Genomic DNA, 25,218 nt, shown 5'->3' with positions numbered 1-25,218 from the left:
CCGTGGGTTTCATCAGCTCAGTTGTCAGTGCTTCGATACTGACATGATTCATAACATACCTTTCTTAAATTCTTTGCTGATAAATTTAGAAATTATTAAGAAACTAAAGTTCCAACTCTCTCAGGCAAAGTTGATAATAGGTGGATTTTGCTCTTGTTTTAGGTCCGTTTTGGTAAAATAGCTCACAATTCTTCAAGTATCTATACATCCTAAGCTTTTAAAATTGTTCAGGTATGAGCTTTCCTGATGAAGGAAAATTAAAAAAAAAAGGGCTTCGTGTAAGGATCACATGTAGAAGTCGTTAAATGTCACAATTTTTATTATCGGCATATTCAAAGTTTAATCAATTTAATATTTTGTTGTGCATATATCTGGTTTATAGATTTCCAAAGTATTTAATTCATAATAAAATAGCCACATTCTCAGCTTATCCTGTCGGAGCGCTTCAAATTACCCTCGGTTTTTGGTTTGGTTCGTGTTGTCCAATCTTTAATTTTCTGTTAAGTGTTTTGAAAACGCGCTTGTTTATTCGTCGTTTTTCGTTTTTGCCATGGTATTTTTCGACGACTTATATTTTTGATTTCCCACTTGGTATCTTCTGACTCCTTTTTCGAAAGCACTAAATGGCATAAAAAATATAGCAACATGCTCAGCATCATATATCGATCAGTTTGTTTAAAATACAATGCTTTAATGACAAAATGAAGGACTGATTGTTGTTTGCTAAATGTCCATTGGCAAACATATCATGGATGTTCAGGAAGAGTTGTATTTACTAACATCTTGGTACTTCGGACAAAACATGTATAGTGTGGCCATTCTGGCATTTTAATTCCATATTAAATAATTGTTATATTTATTTGAGTCTCATCTCTCAATAACTTACAGTACAGCATTTATTTATTTCTACAGTATAGATACAAATTAGAGAGCCATTATATGCAGAATTATAAGAGACTATATATCATTAGATCATTGAATGATCAAGATAAAAAAATCAATAGAAACGGACTTAACTCTTGATCTTCTTTGAGTTGTATTTACTAAACAACTTGGTACTCAGAACACAACATGTGTGTCAATTCTGGCATTTAATTTTAATCAAATTTAGTAATTATTGAAATTATAATCTCATCTCTAAATATCTTACTTTACAACAATTATTTTAGTTTACAGTATACATGTAGATACAAATTAGAGAGCCATTTCATGCAAAATTGTAAGAGACTAATATATCATTAGAGCATGGAACAAAATTCGCTAATGATGAAATATGTTTATATTATACATACACTATAAAATATTGTTCGTCTTTTTAGAATAAAATGACATGCTTTAGTACAGCTACGAATCATTTTGAAATATGCGAATCAAAACACTTATTCTGTTTATAACTTTATGATACATAAATTCAACAAAATAGAATGTAAATGATATATATTCTATTGTAAAATTCCAGTTTACAAATTACTTTATATTGTAGATAAAACCATACACAGTACATAATTGTGCGTTCACTACAGAATCATCTAATATGACATGCAAAAAAGAGGCGGACGATACCAAAGGGGACATTCAAAACTCACAAGTCGTAGGGAAACTGACGACACCATGGCAAATCAGCGAAAGACGACGAAAAGACACAGAATAGTGCATTAAAAACAGAGAAAACGAACCCAACAAAAACTAGAGGATCTCAAGAGCCTGTGTCGCTCACCTGTATTTACTGATGCTTTGGAAATCATGTAAAATAAGGTTAAAATCATAATTAATAGTATTAGATATTAGATATTATAATGATATCTAAGATAACAAAAAACTGCAAAATTTCTGTAAAATTACTAACTCAGGGGCAGCAACCCAACAACGGATTGTCGAATTCGTCTGAAAATTTCAGGGCAGATAATCTAAATCTGATGAACATTTTTGCCACCTGTCAGATTTGCTCTAAATGCTTTAGTTTTAGAGATATAAACCGAAACTGCATTTTACCCCTATGTTCTATTTTAACCATGTCGGCCATGATGGTTGGTAGGCGGGGTCATCGGACAAATTTTTTAAACTAGATACCCTAATAATGATTAAGGCCAAGTATGGTTAAATTTGTCTCCGTAATTTAAGAGAAGAAGAATATTGTAAAAGATTACAAATATTTACGAAAAATTGTTAAAAATTGACTATAAAGGGCAATAACTCCTAAAGGGGTCGACTGACAATTTTGGTCATGCGACTTATTTGTAGATCTTACTTTGCTGAACATTATTGCTGTTTACAGTTTATCTCTATCTATAATAATATTCAAGATAATAACCAAAAACTGCAAAATTTCCTTAAAATTACCAATTCAGGGGCAGCAACCCAACAACGGGTTGTCAGATTTGTCTGAAAGATAGATAGATCTTGACCTGATAATCAGTTTGACCAATGTCAGATTTACTCTAAATGCTTTGGTTTCAGAGATATAAGCCAAAATCTACATTTTACCCCTATGTTCTATTTTTAGCAATGGCGGCCATCTTGGTTGGTTGACGGGGTCATCGGACACATTTTTAAAACTAGATACCCTAATGATGATTGTGGCCAAGTTTGGTTAAATTTGGCCCAGTGGTTTCAGAGAAGATTTTTGTAAAAGCTAACGACGACGACGACGGACGCCAAGTGATGAGAAAAGCTCCCTTGGCCCTTCGGGCCAGGTGAGCTAAAAATGGGGTGGTCTCAGATGCTCTAGAAGGGTAAGCATATCCTTCTCCACTAGTGGCACACGTCATGTTGCTCAGTTCACATGGTAAGTACAAATTCGGTGTATCAAATACAAATAATCCGAAATCTAAAACATAGATTTATCCGAGACATGGATAGGGTATATGTGAAGGATGGGTAGCGGTATGGACGGTCGGTTGAGAAAAAGTAAACAGGACTAACTTCTTTGTCTCAACTCTCTTCAATCAAACGTCAAATATGCAAACTTATATATATATAAACCGACCGCAGAAATCGTCCGTGTAGAAAGGAATAAATCTCCTCAGCTTATTCAAATACCAAAGAATGTTATGCTCAACATTGTACCGTACAGAAATTGAACGATTGATAGCAAGCAAGTACAAATAACAAACGTATAATTTTCATTATTGGTTTTCTTGTCACTGTTACTATTATTAATAAATTCTATTCTAAGGAATAATTAAAAGAAATACGTGTAATGATGTCCCTAATGGTTTTCATCTGAATTGAAATGTCTGTTCAGTTAGAATTGAATATCTTGAAATTGCTAATAGATCCAAAAATTTGAAATATACATTTTGCTGTAGGTTTTGTTGAAAACAACGGCTAATGGGCAATGTAACCCGTCTGTCTCCTTCAGAAGTATATCATCTACTTCCCCATTTGAAGATAGACGATGTAAATTATGACAGTTATATTCTGTCACATAAGCATATCCCTTAGAATCTAATGCTAAAGCTACTGGTTCTTTCATAACGCAAGAGAAAATACGTGTTCCATCCAATATTAAACAAATAACAGCGTTCCCACCATTATGTTCACAGCAATATAATCGTTCATCTTCTTGATCGCCCACATCAGGAACGAGTGCCGTTAATACACCTTTACAAACTTTCAGAATCTTCTGACACTTTCCACTTGTTCTGTCAATGAAAGAAACTTTTCCATCTTTGGAACCGACAATCAAATTGTCTCTTATAACTGCAATACCATGCGGAGATACTACTGACAACTGTATTTCTTTTCCTTCTGTAAAACTGTTGATGTTGATAAACTGAATTAATCCATCTCCAGGCAACGTTATCATCGCTTCATCTGTTCCTGGTATGATAGCTATGGCGAATACTCTTCGATCAGGAATGGTTAAAGATTGCAGGTGTTGTCCTGTTTCTGTCCATGCTGAAATGTTATTTTCATCGGTAATATCATTGCAGAGGATTAACCTATTATCGTTAGTTATTGCCATGCCGGTGATTCTTCCTGATGGTATATTAACTTTCTTTTCGAACCCAAACTGTGTCGACATCTTTTGACGATTGTCTTCTATTGGTGCTTGTACTTGTCCATAATGTTTAGAAGTCACTGCACTTGGGGTAGAAATTTCTTTTACGGACCCAAGAGATTTTATTACTGCAATCATATCCGACGGTTCGAAACTGATATTGTTCGATTCCAAACATGGAATCAAGTTTTGAAGACCTTGTGCTTGTCTTGAGATATCCGACTTAAGTGTATTTAAAAGGATGAATAACTGACTTTCTGAACCATGTTTAGTATAAAAATCCACTTGCTGCCATACATTTTCAACAAAATTTTGCCTCTCGTTCGCCTCACAGAGAGCATTGCCTACCTTTTTGCATATCTTTTTGTCTATGATATCCACTTCAGAGAAAAGTTTCCTTTCCAGTTGATCAATGTGATCATTGATATCGTGTCTGAACTTTGCTATTTCTTTTAAAACTTTTGCCTTAATTTGCCCTACACGTGTCTTATTCTTTTGACTTTCTTCTACCAACTCCTTTGTCGATTTGAGTAACGATGCAATGTCTTTTGTAACATCTTCTAACATTAATGAGGATCTACATCCTTTAGCAGGGATATCTATTGTTTGAATTTTACCACAGTTACGATGATTGTTGTCAATGCATATTTGACATACCAGACAGTTATGGTCGGAACAGTAAAACTCATTAGACAAGTCTTCATGTTCAATGCAGTTCTTCTTGATGTTGAACGCATTCCCAGCTATGACAGACACATCAACCAAGTGGTGAAGAGAAATACGTTGAACAGCACAGTGCATAGAAGTACACTCGGTACATAAAGAGTCTTCACAATCTGTACAATACTTTATTCCATTAGATGATTTGTTATGTCTAGAACAGGGATCACACATTAAAATTGTAGATGCCATCGTCTGCCTGGTTCAAATAAAGAATATAACTAATCAAAATGTTCTCAACTCAAAAGTTACATAAAATAACAAACCGAATATATTTTATTTCAAAGCTTTATGTTATATTAGTTTATACCGCTGCTGGTTGACTACTAGTCTTTGAGAGTATGATCAGCTCAGTTGTCAGGGCTACGATACTAGCTCCTCTAGTATTCAAGTATTGATACATCCTTGGCTTTCGAATGTTTGGATTTGAGCGTTCCTGAGGACGGTAAATCCAGAAAAGCACTTCGGACGCACCGAATTACTAAAGTGTTATTTTCATTGTACCACATTCCTACAATACAAGTCGTTGTGTTGCTATCCCACTGAGGTATACCCAACATCTCTTTTTGTTTATTTTTAAGAATCAAAATATAAGTGTTGCTACTTTTATAACACTTTTAAACTCTCAAGAGTTTTTTTTTTCCTCAAATTTGAAAGAGTTAACAATAAAGTGTACATGACATGTAGCTGTCGTAAAATGTCAAATTTTTATTACCGACATATGCAAAGTTTATTCGTTTGTAATCTTTTGTTTTGCATATTATCGGTTTTAAGTTTTCTAAATGAAAATAATACTTTATAAATTTCATGCGTTCTAAAGGCTTTTATGAATTTACCTTCACCGAGAACGCTAAAACTTCAATATTTGAAAACCAGGGATGTACATTCGTAATTTACGCAAAAACGTAGCATTTATATGACCAAATGGGATCCAAATTCATCCAAGGTAATTTTTGCCTGAGGGAGTTGGAACCTAAGTTTCTTAATAATTTCTTAATTTATCAACGGGGAAACTTTAGAAATGTGTGTTACTATATCATGTCAGTACCGAAGCAATGACTACGGAGCTGATGATACAGTCCACCAGAAGTGGTATCGACCCAGTGTAAGTACATGAAATAACAATTTATAAATTGGGTGTAAATTTATCGTAAGATATAAATTATTTGTAAATAAAATACTCCGCTGGGCGCAGCTTGATACGACCGCAGAGGTCGAACCCTAAACAGTTGGGGCAAGTATGGACACAACATTCAAGCTTGATACAGCACTGAATTTGGATTGTGATTAAATATTTGACACAGCATAGGTTTCTGACACAGAATGAATGTGGTCTGAGAACTTAATTTTTTTTAATTTACCTATTCAAACCATATCATTATTATTTGCTTTTATATATAAATAAGAAATAACCAATTCAAAATGGAAACTTTTAAGGAAAAAAAAAAGGAAAAAAAGGAAAAAAAATCCTTCCCCCAATTTTTTTTGAACCCCCTTATGATTCATCACCCCCAAACGTAATCCCAGCCTTCCCTTTGTGGTATGGTACCTTGCAGTACAATTTCAGAGAGATCCATACACTTGAACACAAGAAATTGTATGGAAACTAGAAAAATGCTTGTTTTAGGCCCCTTTTTGGCCCCAAATTCCTAAACGTTTAGGGCAATTACCCCCAAACTCAAACCCAGCTTTCCATTTGTGATATGGAACCTTGTAGTACAATTTCATAAAGATCCATACACTTACACACAAGTTATTGTCCTGAACCTAGAAAAATGCTTGTTTTTTGCCCCTTCTTTGCCCCTAATTCCTAAAATTTTTAGGCAATTACCCCCAAAATCAATCCCAGCCTTCCCTTTGTGTTATGGTACCTTGCAGTACAATTTCAGAGAGATCCATACACTTGAACACAAGTTATTGTCTGGAATCTAGAAAAATGCTTATTTTTGGCGTCCTTATTCCTAAACGTTTTGGGCAATTACCCCCAAACTCAATTCCAGCTTTCCCTTTGTGATATGGAACCTTGTAGTACAATTTCAGAAAGATCCATACACTTACACACAAGTTATTGTCATGAAACTAGAAAAATGCTTGTTTTTTGCCCCTTCTTTGCCCCTAATTCCTTAAATTTTGAGGCAATTACCCCCAAAATCAATCCCAGCCTTCCCTTTGTGTTATTGTACCTTGCAGTACAATTTCAGAGAGATCCATACACTTGAACACAAGTTATTGTCTGGAATCTAGAAAAATGCTTATTTTTGGCCCCTTATTCCTAAACGTTTTGAGGCAATTACCAATTACCAAAACTCAATTCCAGCTTTCCCTTTGTGATATGGAACCTTGTAGTACAATTTCAGAAAGATCCATACACTTACACACAAGTTACTGTCATGAAACTAGAAAAATGCTTGTTTTTTTCCCCTTTTTTGGCCCCTAATTCCTAAAACTTTGAGGCAATTACCCCCAAAATCAATTCCAGCTTTCCCTTTGTGATATGGAACCTTGCAGTACAATTTCATAAACATCCATACACTTACACACAAGTTATTGTCATGAAACTTGAAAAATGCTTGTTTTTTGCCTCTTTTTGGCCCCTAATTCCTAAAATTTGGAGGCAATAACCCAAAAAATCAATCCCAGCATTCCTTTTGTGATATGGAACCTTGTGGTACAATGTCAGAAAGATCAATACACTAACACACAAGTTATGTTTGGAAGTTACAAAAATGCTTATTTTTGGCCCCTTTTTGGCCCCTAATTCCTTAACTGTTGGTACCATAACCCCCAAAATCAATCCCCACCTTCCCTTTGTGCTATTGAACCTTGTGATTAAATTTCATAGAGATTCATTCACTTATACTAAAGATATTGTCCGGAAACCAAATGTCTTCTTCTTCTTCTGACGACGACGACATGATAACAATATACGAACGCAAATTTTTTGCGGTCGTATAAAAATATAGCAACAAACTGTAGGTGACGAATATATTTTGCATTACACAGTAGCTCCTCAAGATTCAAAGTACTTATACATTCTTGGATTTCAAATCTTACGCTGTGATCGTTCCAGATGATCAAATTTATGAAGTGTTAGTTTCATTATCCAGTTCAAATATTCCATGTATATTCGGGACGGTAGCATGTTAAAGAGATATGAAGAAATACTGCTTGGTACGAGACCGACAGGCAGAGTCGTTATATAAAAATCTAGTTTGCAAGGTGTAATACCACCAAATGATAGTACGTCACATCCGGTTTCATACGAAAAAGGGTCGAAAAAAAGATATTCCCTTTAATTTGACAGTTGTAGGAAGTTAACCCTGCTTTTCATTAGAGAAAACAAATTCTGAGTCATTAACTTATGTCTTGGGTGTTTCAAGGCACCATTCTTTTTTTATTTTGTGTTTCTTCAAAATATTTTGGAAACTTGAGGTGTCATGGTTACTAAAGCTTGCAAAAAGGAAAATAGGGGTGAACATTTGATTGGTTTATTTCCGGTGATGGTTATTATCTTATTTGCAATGAAATGTTATGTGAAATTTTTTTTACTGTAGTACTGGGCAAGATAAAACTTTACTCATGCCATGTATTGAAACAAAGATAATTTCTGCACAATGTTTTGAAAAATGCCAGTTTAACAAAGAATAATGGGGGAAAAACAATGGTGGTATTACTCCTGCAAGTTAACCTTGTAGAAAGACATCACTTTACTCAAATAGATTGTCTTTTCTGTCTCCGAGGCGACTTGTTTGTACTCTTATCTTTTAGACTAAAAATTTATAATGCTATTGGAATTAAAAAAAAAAACAGAGAGTTGTTCCATTATCATACAAAAAAAGTAAAATAGCAAAAATACCGAACTCCAAGGAAAATTCAAAACGGAAAGTCCTTTATCAAATGGCAAAATCAAAAGCTCAAACCCATCAAACGAATGGTAAACAACTATCATATTCCTATATAAATAATCATAAAAAAACCGCATATGTCATTATATTTCATCATTTTACAATAAAATAACAGTTGGAAGTTACAAATTGTCTTTTCCTTCAAATCATCTTACATTTAAATATCGGGAGATTTGGGAAAAAAAACTAAGTGTATTTCCCCAGATGGTATAAACAGATTATTTCATCCGTCAGTATGGTTGGATGTATAAATACAGGTTTCCGATGAAAAAGTACTCAAAAATAGAAACCAGTAAGGTATATTCATACATGGCCAACTTTAATGATCGTTATTGTTTGTAATTTATTTCAGTATTGAATTTTCTTCGTACGACCCTAAGGGTTGACTGAGGTAGAAAAATATTGTAATCCCTGGACTTCTCCCGTTCCGGCAGTATAACTCTTGTTAAAGATATCAGAGGTACATTCAAACTCATAAATCGAAAATAAACTGACAACGCCATGGCTAAAAAAGAAAAAGACCAACAGACACACAATAGTACACAAAACACAACATAGAAAACTAAAGACTAAGCAACACGCACCCCACCAAAAACTGGGGGTGATCTCAGGTGCTCCGGAAGGGTAAGCAGATCCTGCTCCACATGTGGCACCCGTCGTGTTGCTCATGTTAGTCCAAACCCGGTAAATAGTCTAATTCGGTAGGTCACATTCGTGAAAAGGGAACGCCTTACGGGATTGTAGTTACGACATTAGGAACATATCCGCTATCATGGTTGTGTGTGGACTGCAAAACTCTTGCTATTTATAGACTTATTTTTAGATTTTATAAATAAGAACGCGTGTGATATTGGTGTAGGGATATACCGACAATTCTATATAGTGTACATCGCAATATATATTCTATTGGTGATTGGATACTTTTAACTTATAACATTCTACTGGTGAACGGATATTGTTGACTTCATACTGAAGGTGTGCCTATATTGGCAGAAAATATAAAGATACAGATAGGGAACCAGTCATATTCCAACCGGACGCCCCACTTAACAACTATACTTAATCCCTTCGTAAATTTTACGGACGCCATCACGAGTTGGTTGACCGCTATAGAATATCCGTTTCACAGATGATAGATTTAAAATCCACTATAAATAAAATAGCTTAAATTATTTTTTCTAGATCTTTTCTGACCTAAATTTAAAAGTTTGTATCTATGTACATGGAGCTTATATATTAATGTTCTACTATGATCCTTTATCTGTTGGATCTGACAAAAAGGGTGTCTTAGATATCCGTATTTTGCAAGGGAGAGAACAAGTCGGAATATATGGAAGTTACATCCGATGCCTATAGTATATGATGAGTATCAGACTCTCTGAACGTTAAAGGACCATTGCAACAACACTTTGGGGGCTCCATAGGTTGTCTTTTACAAGGCAAAATGCCTTGCAAAATGTCTGCCCCTATCCAGTATACCCGTATTTGTGACAGTTCAGAAGGATTTGTTTTGGATGGGTTATTTATTTTTGTGGACTATAAGGACAGATTATTTATTTTCTGCACTGTTGAAGCATGATTTTTCATTTTCAGCAAAACAAGGGACTGATTATTTATTTTCACAATGATTATATTTATAATATTTGAAAATACACAATTTTTAAGTTCATTTTTTAAAATTTTTTAGTCAAGTCATTATGTATCATTTAATCCAAATTAATCATCATCCTCTGGAAGTGAATCTTCTGAATTCAAAACTGCATATATTGCAAACGTACAAAAAACAATATAGGTTAAAATGGAAAAGGTATTAAAGTCAGGGCCATAAGTAGCCTGTTCCAAAAGTGATGCAAAATATATTTGCCGAGCGGAGGGGAGGGGGCTCTGGAAAAAATTACCCAAAATCGTGCATTCGGAGCATTTCCCGTACCCTTTCTTAATCTGAAACGTAAGTTTTGTTTTAATTAGAATCGTGTGCAAAACAGTGTAGCCGAGACCATTGATTATCGCGCTAAAATATCCAATTGACTGGGTCAGATTAGGTGAACGTTCGTCTGTAACGTCCACAACTCACGACGTATTTATTATAAACATTTAAACTGTGGGGTTGCCAAAGGGTCTCAGTATATATACGAACTACAGTGCACAGTATATTATATACATATTTTATTTGCGATCATAAAATGTACGAAGTCGTCCATTACTATGTACATGTAAATTGGGTCGATTAAAAAAAAAGATGAATATGTTTCTGTTGCCAAGGGTTTTTCACAAGTATAGTAGTTAGCAGAAAAGATCATCAAACTATACATTGTATACTGAACTGCGGTCAAGCTTAGCGAAAGGTCGTGCAACATAATCAGTCAAACAAACTTTATTAGATTAACTCGTTAAGGAACGATCGTTTTCATTGGTCAATTCAAACCTTCGACCTCACACCTGCGAAAATAGAACACGCGTACTATAAAGCTGAATGGACTGATCAGTATTCACGTAGCCGGTCAAGGTCGTTAAAAACTTCCATCGTCGTATTCACGTACATGATCGTGTTCTTGATTATCCCATGGCAATTCTAGCTTTTATACATGTGCATGTAAAATTTTAAACTTTAATCTTAACAGTCACGTCGAAATATTTAATTCAACTGTCTCCTCTCAATTGGTTCTGGATTAAGGGAGCTACCATTTTATTTTGATTGGGGGTGGGGGACTTCGATGAAACATTTTGTCCTGCTTTTTTTTTAAGTTGTTATCTCTGTCCTGTCTTTCTATTTTTCAGTCCGTTAGGTCCTGACTATATTTATTAGTCTATCCTGATTTTTTTACATAAATCGTCATCCTGCCTTTTTTTGTCAAGTTGCCCACCCTGCCTTATATTTTATTCAATGGACTTGATGAATTAACGTTGTACTTGAAATGAAACCGTACTTAACTACAAAAATAACCAAATTACATACTAAAGATATTGCTCGATTTTTATAGTAAATGGGTTTGTGTTATAAACTGTCATGTTCATTATTCATATTCTTTCATAAGTTTTAGGATAGTGTGATTTTTTTTTCTGATTTAGTTTATTTGATTTTGAAAAAAAAATCCCGAAATTCTAAGTAAATTCAGAAGGATAAATTTTCAACCAATTAAAATCGAAAACAGTACATTTATATAGTTCCTTATAAACTACGACATTTCTCACAAGTATTTATTTATTTTTTAGTTCCACACATGCAAAAATAAAATCTTCGCCGATGAAACATTTCAAACCTTTTTACACCAACATGCCTTCACTGAATTCATTTGAATTTCGTGGTGACCATGATAGTACATTGCATAGTACATCTATATTCACGTGCACACATGATACGATCTTTCGGGGACAATTTGCTCGTTTATGACACGTCATTTCTGAATGACCAAACGCTTAGCTTCTTTATTTTCGTTTTATAGCATGAAAACAATAAAAGAGGAATGTGCAACCCATCATAAATTTGAAATGGATCAGTATTATGAGATCCTTATTATAAGTAACTACGACATTGTCAGGATAATAACCTAGCGTCAATATGAAAGAAATTAAAGTGGTTCATACATTCATCCGTATAAAAGCGGCACATGTATTTTATTTTATCCTTATATTTTTCATAGTGCGGTACAAGTGCTGCATGCATAAAGAATATTACTTAACACAAATTATTAGTATAATATTTCGACCCCACTATTTGAAATTCACAAATTTAAATACTTATTTAATTATTTCGACCAAAAATCATTGTTTTTTACGTTCGAAGTAACGTAGTACATTCCATTTTCGGTCACCTGTGTCAATTCACGTGCACACTACAATTGTTGTTGTATTTAAATCTTTCGGCCAATGAAATGAGACGTTACAAGTTGTTTGTTTGTGATACGCCAGAATGTTATCAATGAATTATCAATCGCTAAACTTGACTGTACCTATTCAAAAACGTAAATGCAAATTTCACAAGGCTTGATCCAAATAGCCTTTTTACTGTCTAATAACTTGCAAGTACGAAAAAGACAGGAAAGAAGTATATTTTGTCTATATGTTTTGTGTATGCACACTTTTTAAAGTTGATCATGCATTCGTTCTAAAATAAAATTTTGACCAGATAAAAGTTAAAAGATGACATAATTGGACAACCGCAATTGTTAAATCGCTTTGACGTCCGAAAAAAGATAATAATCAACACATCCATTGTAACTTTTAAAGCCAGTTAAATCCTTTTTTGCTGAAAGAACGTCCGATATCATAAAATTTCATTATCAAAACATAACAAAAACACAAGTAAAGATCGTTTAAGTATTCAATATAAATCAAAACACAAAGGTTATTCCTGATTAGTTTTTCGAATTATTTTATTTAGGCGTTGAGACCCTTTGGTGACCCCACAGTTTAAATGTCTATAATAAATACGTCGTGAGTTGTGGGCGTTACAGACGAACGTTCACCTAATCTGACCCAGTCAATGGGATATTTTAGCGCGCAAATCAATAGTCTCGGCTACACTGTTTTGCACATGATTCTATTTTTTCGACAATATTCTGGTCTCAAAGCAAAGCATATAGATTCAGTGTAAGACTTTTAATTTTTAGGGACAACATCAAAAGACCAATATATAGGATAAAGCAAAAAATGTAATTCACATAGTTAAGTGTATGGCTGCTTTTTTTTTTAATTGTGTTTCAGCTTGCAGAAAAGCGTATTATACCTGTCAATTATGTTTTTTCAAATTAAGTTTCGGCTTGCAGAAAAGCGTATTATAACTGTCAATTATGTTTTTTCAAATTAAGTTTCGGCTTGCAGAAAAGCGTATTGTACCTGTCAATTATGTTTTTTCAAATTAGGTTTCAGCTTGCAGAAAAGCGTATTATACCTGTCAATTATGTTTTTTCAAATTAAGTTTCAGCTTGCAGAAAAGCGTATTATACCTGTCAATTATGTTTTTTTCAATTTAAGTTTCGGCTTGCAGAAAAGCGTATTGTACCTGTCAATTATGTTTTTTTCAAATTAAGTTAAGAGGGGGTTGATGATCATTGATATAACTATGTCAATTCAGTTTTTAAAACACTTTTCAATTACAACTTGATGTAGTTCCTAACTGGGATAAAAGGGTACACTAAGGGTAGACTCGGGAAAACAGTTCTTAGACCTCATTGCTACATTTTTGTGCTCTTTTGATATGTGTACCTGCTGATTAATCTCAGATCTGTCTGTTCTGGTCTTGTATTTTGTTTAGACTTTGGTGTATTTTTTTTGTGACTAATGAAATTTATTCACAGTACAATTCTTTAAGTACTGCTTAAGTCGACGCTAGGAGCCGTCTTGACCTTGTTGTAGGGTATGAATGATTCGTTCATTGTTGAAGACCCTCCAGCAACTGTAAAGATGAAGAACAGGAATAAAAATGCAGCTTATATATTTGATAGTATGATTTTGTATAAAAAAATATTTTTTTTCTTTAGAAAAAAAATTATATGTTTGTATTTTGTAAAATTTTTAATTGATTTGTTTAAATCTTTTAAATTACCTATGCTGTGGCAAGTACTCCATATGTCACAGTTTGAATAAAGTAATTTGATTTGAAATATTTATTGTAATTAACATGTCACTAGGATATTTTAAGTTTTATCAAAACATTATAGGATTAGGCTTTAGTATAAATAGCGTTGTTAAATTTTGGAAAAGCAGTCATCACTAAATATTGGCTTTTTAATAGTTGTAACAGAGCTGGAAGGTATCATTTATCAGTTTATGATTTCTAAATATTAGAAACATAACCCCGTTGAATTTGACAATATACACTAAAACTTTTACGAAAGTTTTTTTTTAAAGTAGTACACTAAATCAAGTACTACCAAGATAGCACTCTCTGGTATCTATACTGTACATAACTGCAAAACATGAACACTTACAATTTATTACACACAAAAATGTCAAAACAATACATTAATCTTATAGATCCTAATTATACATACACGGTAATACTATATATATTTTTCTTCTAGAACGTAAGTTTAAGAATCTTTTATAATATAAGTGAAGGTGATATCTTTAGTCAAATTCAATATACAGTGAATCACAATTTACCAAGGACGTACGAGCCGCGGTATAATTGTATTAATGTATATACCATGTACGGGAATATGTCAGACCCCTTCTAGGATTTGCATATTTGGAAAAGTCAGATATGTCTATCAAAGAGTATTTGATACTTACAGTTTTCATGTATAAACAACAAACACACCTACTTACCAAATCATTTAATATTTATAAACAAAGCAGGCTAAGCTACAAATAACAGAATAATAAGCTCACATAAATTTTTCTTCTCACTATAAATTAACCACAAGATAATTAAGATAATTAAAATACACACCATAGTTCAGATTTAAATATCAAGATTAAATTTAAGGAAAAAAAAAAACTAAAAAAAAAAAAAAAAAAAACTCACAATTTACTATAATATGAATATATAATACAGGTTAATTCCTAAATAATAATAAATTTTAAAACATTTATTTGAAATGTTTTTATATAAGGTAATCTGGTGCAATACCCGCAAGGGTAGTCGCCATTAAACTCTATTTAGTAGTAGTAGTAGGAAAAGCAGTCAGTGTTTCGGAACCGTAACCTCTCACTACTCATGTCATTATACTGGAACTACAAGACTATCTACCAGTGTACCAGTTGACTGTGTAGTGCTGAGACAAAATTTTTCTCTGACTCATATTTTAATTTGGCAATTTCTATTTGAGAATTATTATATTTTTGAAACTTTTACAGTTTGATTTTCAAATTAAGTTCATTTTATGATTTAGTAGTATTGGCATTTATTTTATATTTTACATTGTAAAGAGAATTAGTTTTACTTTGGATTTGATATTTAGATTTGATACTTTGTACTTTAATTAGATTATTATTATTTGGCATTGTTCACTAATTGATTGTTATCATCATTCATCTAAATTGTTATCGTTGATTAAATTATGAAAACCTTCCTTGCGTTTTAGCTTTGCCTATTAGAACATTAAGTCTAGCAATAGACTGACCCCCTGTCCCTTGGTTCAAGTACATAAGAGTTAGCTCCCCCTTATCTAACAGTGCTCTGGACCTTGGTGACAGATATCTTTACAATTTGTTAAGCCCTAGGTCTCCTATAATTTAGAAAACTGCTGACTTAAAAGGTAAATTAATTTAGATAAATGTGGAATGTGTCCACATGTGGACACAGATGATGCCCCCGCTTGCATATCATATAGTTATAAAGGAACATAACTAAAGAACGGTAAAAGTGACGCTACCCAAATTTGAACTTGATCTGAGTTTTGAGGTAATAAGCATTGTGTGTAAGTCTCATTACATTTAGTTGAGGCAAACTTAAGTTTAGAGAACGGAAACTAAAAATTTTGCAATTTTTCCATTTATTAAGGGGCATTACACTAGAACAGTTTGAGTGACGCCACCAAAATTCAAACTTGATCTGTGTTTTGTGGTAATAAGCATTGAGTGTCAGTTTCATAACATTTGGTTGAGGCAAACTTAAGTTAGAGAATGGAAACTAAAAATTTAGCAATTTTTCCATTTATAAAGGGGCATAACTCTAGAACGGTTAAAGTGACGCCACCAAAATTCAAACTTGATCTGTGTTTTGTAGTAATAAGCATTTTGTATAAGTTTCATAACATTTGGTTCAGGCAAACTCAAGTTAGAGAACGGAAACCAATTTTGGGACGTACGTACAGACGGACAAGGGTAAAACTTAATGCCCTCTCCGCGACGGCGGGGGCATAAAACATTATGTTATATATTAATATAAGAACTAGGTTTATATATATATATAACAGTATATAGTGTAATTTTCAAAAAAGTCATTGGGTAATAGTAAATGAACATTTTTATTATTTCTAATTGGATAGATAAACATTGGTGAAAAAATTTTAAAAAACGCAAAATGCCTGAAACCTATTTTTTTTAATTCAGAAATGAAGGACCAAATCAGGAATGGGAGAGATGTTTCAATGTGGAGATTGGAAAAGTCGTATCACTGGAAATTTGTCTATGCACCCACCTAGTTTTTCACACAGGTGAGGTAAGTAAATGGAATGATTTAAATGGATTCAACTTGGAAATACTTGACCACACTTTTCTGTTTTGACCCCCTCAACCTGATGAAAACCTACCGTAAGGTGACATTACCCATAAGTTTGTTTTCATCATGCAGACGACGTTGTATTGATCCCAACACTGCAGTCTTGTAATTGACTGCTCCATAGGCTTATCAAATATAATCCCATTATTATAGGAGTACAATGTACCCTTTTCTGAAAGAGGGCAAATTTTGGAAATAAGTCATGCCAATCAAATGATCTGTAAATCTCATTCTAGTTTATCTTTATAAATGTTTACTAATTATTTGGATACTGTGAAGCTAGAGGAGAAGTCTTATTTTTTTTTCAGTTTCCTTTGCTTTGAACGTACCATATACATTATTTTACCCCTCCCCCTTTTTTCCATGAAATCTATCCAAGTTTTAGTCAAAATGAAAAACTACCCAAAAACTTTTTCATAATGAAGAATTTGTTGCAATACAACTTTTTAAAGACAAGAAAGACTATACCTTTCTCTTTTTTGACTATACATGTCTTTATACATGCCTACTATATCATAGTTTTTAGGCTGTACTTTACACCCCTATGCATATAAAAATTTTCAATAAAATCCTAGAATTAACAAAATGAATACTCAAGTTGGGTTTTTTTGTAAGAATATTGATTTCTTGTCACACATAAATCATGGATATTATTAGAAAAATTCTACTTTTTAAACAAATTTTTAACCCAAATATGGAATTTTCAATAAAAGATGCAGTGCCTCAGACAGGAAAAAAAGTCATAGACTTTTGTAAAGTGAAAATATTTTCACCAAAAGTTCATTTTATATATATTCTACCTTAATGTCAGCAATTGAGCCATAACAATAATAGCCCTAAAGAAAATAAATTGCTTCGCCGTGCGCAGCTGGATACGACCGCAGATTTCCAACCCTGAACAGTTGGGGCAAAAATGGACACAATATTCAAGCTTGATACAGGTCAGAATTTGGATTGTAATTAAAGAACCTTAGTGAGCGCGCTCACATACCCCACGTCCCCACATTGTCATTGGAGAAATAAAATAAGTGTAAGAAAAAAAAATTGTATCAGAAAAAAAAATTGAATCATAATTTCCTGTCAATATGCACATCTACATAGTATGTCCTTATTATCTACACAGTTTCATGAAATTCTGTTGTGTGGTTTGAGAGGAGTTGCGATGACAAAAGGTTGCAGTAGTATATTGGGCAAATAAGTTCAAAGGGGCGTAACTCCTGGAAAAAAATTGAATCGTAATTTCCTGTCGATATGCACATCTACGTAGTATGTCCTTATTATCTGAAAAGGTTTCATGAAATTCTGTTGTGTGGTTTGAGAGGAGTTGCGATGACAAAAGGTTGCAGTAGTATATTGGGCAAATAAGTTCAAAGGGGCGTAACTCCTGGAATAAAAATTGAATCGTAATTTCCTGTCGATATGCACATCTACATAGTATGTCCTTATTATCTACACAGTTTCATGAAATTCTTTTGTGTGGTTTGAGAGGAGTTGCGATGACAAAAGGTTGCAGTAGTATATTGGGCAAATAAGTTCAAAGGGGCGTAACTCCTGGAAAAAAATTTGAATCGTAATTTCCTGTCGATATGCACATCTACATAGTATGTCCTTATTATCTGAAAAGATTTTATGAAATTCTGTTGTGTGGTTTGAGAGGAGTTGCGATGACAAACTGTTGCAGTAGTACATTAAAGTAAATAAGTTCAAAGGGGCGTAACTCCTAGAAAAAGAATTGAATCGTAATTTCCTGTCGATATGCACAACTATATAGTATGTCCTTATTATCTAAAAAGGTTTCGTGAAATTCTGTTGTGTGGTTTGAGAGGAGTTGCGATGACAAGAAACAGGACTGACGGACTGACGGACTGACGGACTGACGGACGGACAGACGGACAGACGGACAGACGGACGGACGGACGGACGGACGGGTCAAAAACATTATACCCTCCGCAACTCGTTGCGTGGGGTATAATTAAATATTTGACACATTAAAGGTTTCTGACACAGAATAAATGTAGTCAAAGAACTTGAAATTGGTTATATGATTTGAATTGAAGATTTCTTGCTGTTGTGCAATACACTGTGCTGATGCGCAATACTTAGTAAATCTGTTTTCAGACTATATCCAAAGAATTAGCAAAATAAATTGTGCCCCCAATTCTTCTTTGGAAAATTGACAATTTCTGATATCTTGAATTTCTGATATATTGAGGAAAACAAATTGACACCCCCTCAAAAAAATTTTTTTTTACCCCCCTCCAAAAAAATAATATTTGAAGAAATTTTCTTTTTAATTTCTTAAATCTTGAGGAAAAAAAATTGCCCCCCCCCAAATTTTTTTTTTGTAAAATGTGGTACAATTTAAGAGACATCCATACACATAAACTTAAAAAACCTAATTCCTAAACGGTTGGGACCATCACCCCCAACCTTTTGATTAAAGTTATTGTCCTGAAACCAAATGTCTTCGGACGACGACGACGATGTGATAGCAATACACGATTTTTGCGGTCGTATAAAAATGAGTTTTGTATGTAACTGTCTATTCAACTTTACACTGACTTTAAATGAAACTGCTCAACTAGAATTTTCATCACAAGAAGTTTTTAAGGAGAAAAAAATCCTTCTTGCAGTGAACATATTAAAAAAATTCCCTATGTCAAGGTTGCAGTCTTGTAATTGACTGCTCCATAGGGCATAGGCTTACATGCAAAACACTGATTTTTGAAATTTTTTTAAAAAATAAAATGCTACATCGAAAAAAATTTCATGTACATATCATGTATGAAGTAATGTGAAATTATGATTTAATCGAAAAAAAAGTGCCTCATGCCACGAAGAATAAAAAGTTATGAAACCCTGAAGTCAAAACTATTTTTTTCAACTTTCTGTTTGCTGTTTTTACTAGGCTGCACCACTTCCAGTAAACATGATATCCTTCCACTTTCTTGGTTTGATATCCCAGAAAAGATGCAATATTGTTTTTTAAATCTAAATATATGTTTCAATTCAGCATAAACTTTTAATCAAACAGAAAAAATTGAGTCATGGAACTAAAGGGTTGTTTCACATTTTGTCATTGCCGGGCCTTTTAAGGCTTACTGAACTATACATGTATATGGTATGGATTTTGCTCAATGTTGAAGGTCGTACTGGCCTGTAATTTTTTACATCTTTGTCCTTTGGTCTATGGATAGTTGTCTCATTGGTTATCACACCACATCTTATTTGTTATAATTCAGTAAAATTCTTATGATTGATCTAATCCACAGTGGGGTCAGAACAATTAATAATTGTCTTTACTTCCCTTCCCTCCCCTCCTCTCCCAGTGGCGTTTACAGGATATTTGAAAGAGGGGGCGTATAATACTATATTTGGCCGAGCGGACCGAGGCGAAAATTTTTTTGGACCTTTTTTGGGCTAAAAAACATAAAATAATTGTGAAATGAACTAATGCAACGGTTACTGATTTGGAGCATGTATATTTTATAGTTAAAGTGTCAGGGTTTGATATTTGTTATGCCGAATTCTCTCCATCAATTGTCTATGGTATATTAAAATGATTGGATGGATCTTAACAGCAGTAGACCAATAACGAGAAATTCCAAATTCTAGGGTATAGGGCGTTACTTTACATTTTAATAGTCCTAGGCCAGGATTTTATGAACGGGAGGCGTAATTCTGGTTGCCCTGGTATAGGGTCCACGGGGAAGGTCAGAAGCTCCTGGATTTCAACAATTTAGCATCAAATTATGAAGTATTATAACAGACTCCATGATAGACAAATTGGTGAAAATAGTCTGCCTTCTGATCATTCAAATTATGTATTGATTAACATGTGGATATCAAATCTTTGGAAGAAGTTGTAAATTCAGTTAAAAGGTTATATGAAATGGGCATGAAAAATGAAAAATAAATCTTTAACGATAGCTTTTTCTGAACTTTTGATATATATACCCGTTTTGTTAAAATATACCTTTTCACTGTTTTGGTCTTTTGGAAAATGTTGTTTGTGCTGTATTTAGACCCCTTTACAAAGAAATTTATTTTGCATGCACACGTATAAAAATTGCAGTTTTTATCCAACGCAATCATAGATTTGAACGTTGTTTTCAATTTAGTAGATATAAAAAGATGTGGTATGAGTGCCAATGAGACAACTCTCCATCCAAGTCACAATTTATAAAAGTAAACCATTATAGGTCAAAGTACGGTCTTCAACACGGAGCCTTGGCTCACACCGAACAGCAAGCTATAAAGGGCCCCAAAAATTACTAGTGTAAAACCATTCAAACAGGAAAACCAATGGTCTAATCTATATAAGAAACGAGAAACACTTATGAACCACATCAACAAACGACAACTTCTGAACATCAGATTCCTGACTTAGGACAGGTGCAAACAGTTACAGCGGGTTTAAACGTTTTAATGGTACCAAACATCCACCCTTATCTGAAACAATAGTGTAACATTGTATTTATAATACCCCGTTCTAGATAGTCAAATCTGACCCCTTCCAATGCAAGGCGAAAAAACATAACCCCATTTCAGACAATTTAGCTGAAAATGCAACCCCGTTTGTCGGAACATACCCGGTATCATATATATAGCGAGTATCCCACTGGTAGATGTAGAATGGTTATTGGGGAAGTGTCACACAAAACAACCATTTCATGTATAGATTTACTTACCGCTTTGGTTGTTTAAAAAAAGGTGTCCAAGTCACCCATCAGATGGGGGAATCAGTATAAAAAGAAATCAGAGTATGTGTTTAATTAATGATAAATTATTTAATGGATAAATTGCCATATTTAATACAATATAAGCAAATAACGATATTTTTTTTTTTTTTTGAGAAGGGGGGACGTACGCCCATTACGCCCTTACCTGGACCCGCCCCTGTCTCCTGAAAACAAAAAATGAAAGAATAGTAAACTAAACCAAGGACGTATATTAGATACGTCCTTGACTAAACTATAAAGTCCAGTTTTTTTCTGCAGGCAATTTTTTGGTCAAAATAGCTTTAATTTCCTAATTTAGGTAGTAAAATATATCAAACCAGCATCCGTTCTTGAATTGAAAGATTGTACCTTTAAAAAAAAAAACTGGTATAAAAACTTACAATAAATGTCATTCCTTGCATAACCCAAGGACGTATGTTAGTTATACGTCCTTGCATAACCGAAGTGTGATCGTATTGGAAAGAAAATTGTACAAAACTAGATGCACTTTGACGTGTACCATCTATTTACAGGTTACGAGGTACATGTATACATGTATTTGGATTACACAATGACAATACTTTTTTATTTATCATTTCAACAGTGAGTGGTCTACCTGGTTGAACCTAACGTCATTACACAATCGTGTGTAATGATTGATTTAGTTTTATAAAATGAACAACTATGATAATCATTAAAAAGCAACGAAGATCTTCTAGCATATTTTGTTTGAAATGTTCTATTGTTAAACTTTCCAAAACAGTTCTAGGGTAAACCTGTCATAATCTGTTCTAGGGTAGAACTGAAGAATTTTCGGAATCTGTTCTTAGGAAGAACTGTCCAATTTAACCTCTAGGGTAGAACAGCGTGACTCTGTCAGAAAAACTGTTCTAAAGGTGTAAGGAGAACTAGTATTTACTGACACATACATGAAGATAGGTTCGAACAAATCCAAACTATGTACGAAGCTTGTGTCAAATTTATATTTTACCTATTACCTGTTTACATGTTTGATCTGTTTACGTTAAAATTAACCTGAATAAAAATGATCAGCCTCGGTAAAGTAAGTTTGTCACTTTGTGCTTTAACAATTTTGAAACATACAAAAAAAATCATTTACAGTTGAAAATAAAATACATGAAGGTATCTGCGACATTTCTAGCATAGTGATAGTATGAACATTTTAAGATGTTTACCTTCTATATTGAACTGTTTCCTGTTTAGGTGGCAGAAACCAGTTATTTTACAATAAATCTTTAGAATTTCATGGATTTATGATTTTATTTTCTTGAAAATTCATTCAAGCTTATATACAAATAAAATGTATGGATTCAAGTAACTAAGATGTGTGCGTGCTTATGTGAATATATAGAAAACCTTTAAATTTGGGTGTCTGTCCAGCATGGATATTTTAAAATTTATAAATGCATTGCAAATAAGGCAAAAAATGTGATGCTCTGATACCAATCTAATCCTTACCTGCAGAATCCTGTTAAAAGCCGACAAGAATTTTAGGCAAAATGCAAGAGATAAATGATATTCAGTGAATTAGAGCCTTGTCCGAACCTATCCTTACCATCAAAATCTCAAGATATTTTTGTTTACATAAAACTGAAGTTTTTCCCCACTTTGATTGGATGCCGTCAAGTGAGGAGACCACAATTTTGACTTCTGATTGGACCCATTTGTGAAGGAAATCCCCAACCTGTGTATGCAACTACTTACTTGTGTAGTACAATAGCCTAGAATTTACATTCATTTATTTTTTCAGTCCACATGATGCAATTATATACCTCAATGCTTAACTATAACCAAATTTCTGCTTGGGACACATGTTCTGGTACACCAAAACTGGTACTTGCCACCTTTAACCACTTATTAAAAAGAATATATTTCCATTTTTTTAGTCTGATTGAGTTCTGTAGTCATTTACCATTAAAAATACATGCAGTGCATATGGTTACGGCACAAAAAAAAACATTAATAGGCTTTGTAAGACCAAATTTATTAAAGCAATATTTGTGTCTTTTGCCGTCAAACTGCTTTGAATGCAAAAAAAAAAAATAGAAAAAAAGGATTGTGTTCATATTTAATAAATGTTATTGTGTGAGTTTTCTGGTTCAGTGTATGAATTATCCAACAGTTCTCAAAAATACTTTAGTTTATTGTTTCATGCATGATATAAAACCACTTACAACTGATCTCAGGAAGTATTTTTCCATTGTTTGAGGTATTAAATAGTCTCAATTCTTGTCACTATCACTGTTCTGTTGACTGCAGTGCTGAAAAAGGCTTAGTTTTGAATAAACTAATATTTTTGGTACATATATTTCACTTTGTAGATACATGCTGCACTAAACTAAGTGTACATTTATTCGCAATCAGTCTCATATCTCTTCTCCACATGAGCTAGCTGTGTAGGCCGCATGTTGAAATTTTAGAATTGCCACACTATTGCTGATGAGAGAGACCAGTTTTCTTATTTCTGTAGCCTGTCCTACAGTATCAACTATGTAGTAGACCTATAAAAAAAGAAGAATTCATATATTCATAGTTAAAAAGTAAATAAATAAGAAAATGTCCATATCATGTGAAATAAATCATTATAACAGGTAATATACAGTATAATCAGCTTTTTCTAGTGCTATGCTGAGGCTTATTTTACTTTTTTCTCTCTTTGTAATTGCTATTTCTATATATTTTATGATATAAAATCATTGTTTGGTGAATATAATCATTTTAAAACTAATCAATTGAGTGTCATTGTTTGTATTGGTATACAGAGTTATCTGTCTTGATATTTGATAATTCTTAAAATCCATGTAAAAACTATTTTCTTCCAAACAGACCTATACATTGACTGTGAATAAAAGAAATGTAACACCACACACCTGTTGAACCCTTAAAAAGGCACATTTTGTGATATGTTAAAATCATGTTTAGGCTTAAGGTGGCAGAAACCAGTTATTTTACAATAAATCTTTAGAATTTCATGGATTTATGATTTTATTTTCTTGAAAATTCATTCAAGCTTATATACAAATAAAATGTATGGATTCAAGTAACTAAGATGTGTGCGTGCTTATGTGAATATATAGAAAACCTTTAAATTTGGGTGTCTGTCCAGCATGGATATTTTAAAATTTATAAATGCATTGCAAATAAGGCAAAAAATGTGATGCTCTGATACCAATCTAATCCTTACCTGCAGAATCCTGTTAAAAGCCGACAAGAATTTTAGGCAAAATGCAAGAGATAAATGATATTCAGTGAATTAGAGCCTTGTCCGAACCTATCCTTACCATCAAAATCTCAAGATATTTTTGTTTACATAAAACTGAATTTTTTCCCCACTTTGATTGGATGCCGTCAAGTGAGGAGACCACAATTTTGACTTCTGATTGGACCCATTTGTGAAGGAAATCCCCAACCTGTGTATGCAACTACTTACTTGTGTAGTACAATAGCATAGAATTTACATTCATTTATTTTTTCAGTCCACATGATGCAATTATATACCTCAATGCTTAACTATAACCAAATTTCTGCTTGGGACACATGTTCTGGTACACCAAAACTGGTACTTGCCACCTTTACATCAAAATACATGTTAAATGTTTCACGGTTATCTACCTTTGATATTCTATTTTTATAATCAAGGACACGGTATTTAATTTTCTTTTTGTTAAGTAAAAATCGGCG

At 33.3% G+C, this 25,218-nt stretch overlaps 1 protein-coding gene across 1 annotated transcript; it reads right to left on the bottom strand.

The window, feature by feature from the left end:
• Window positions 1–2,504: 2,504 nt before the first annotated feature.
• LOC127738800 (E3 ubiquitin-protein ligase TRIM71-like) lies at window positions 2,505–22,733 on the bottom strand. The gene is made up of 2 exons (XM_052250177.1): window positions 22,713–22,733; window positions 2,505–4,922 (listed from the first exon to the last, which is right to left on the bottom strand). Exon 2 carries the CDS (start codon window positions 4,913–4,915, stop codon window positions 3,269–3,271), a length of 1,647 nt encoding a protein of 548 aa, XP_052106137.1. The 5' UTR covers window positions 4,916–4,922; window positions 22,713–22,733; the 3' UTR covers window positions 2,505–3,268.
• Window positions 22,734–25,218: the final 2,485 nt, after the last annotated feature.

Source organism: Mytilus californianus, unplaced genomic scaffold (assembly GCF_021869535.1).
Source record: "Mytilus californianus isolate M0D057914Y unplaced genomic scaffold, xbMytCali1.0.p SCAF_4, whole genome shotgun sequence".
NCBI classification, from domain to species: Eukaryota; Metazoa; Mollusca; class Bivalvia; order Mytilida; family Mytilidae; genus Mytilus; species Mytilus californianus.
The sequence above is the reverse complement of the archived record's forward strand: the minus strand, read 5'-3'. Positions and strand labels throughout refer to the sequence as shown.

Bases quoted from the DNA above. Each gene is read 5' to 3' on its own strand.
- LOC127738800 (XM_052250177.1), bottom strand. From the start codon at position 4,915: ATGGCATCTACAATTTTAATGTGTGATCCCTGTTCTAGACATAACAAA.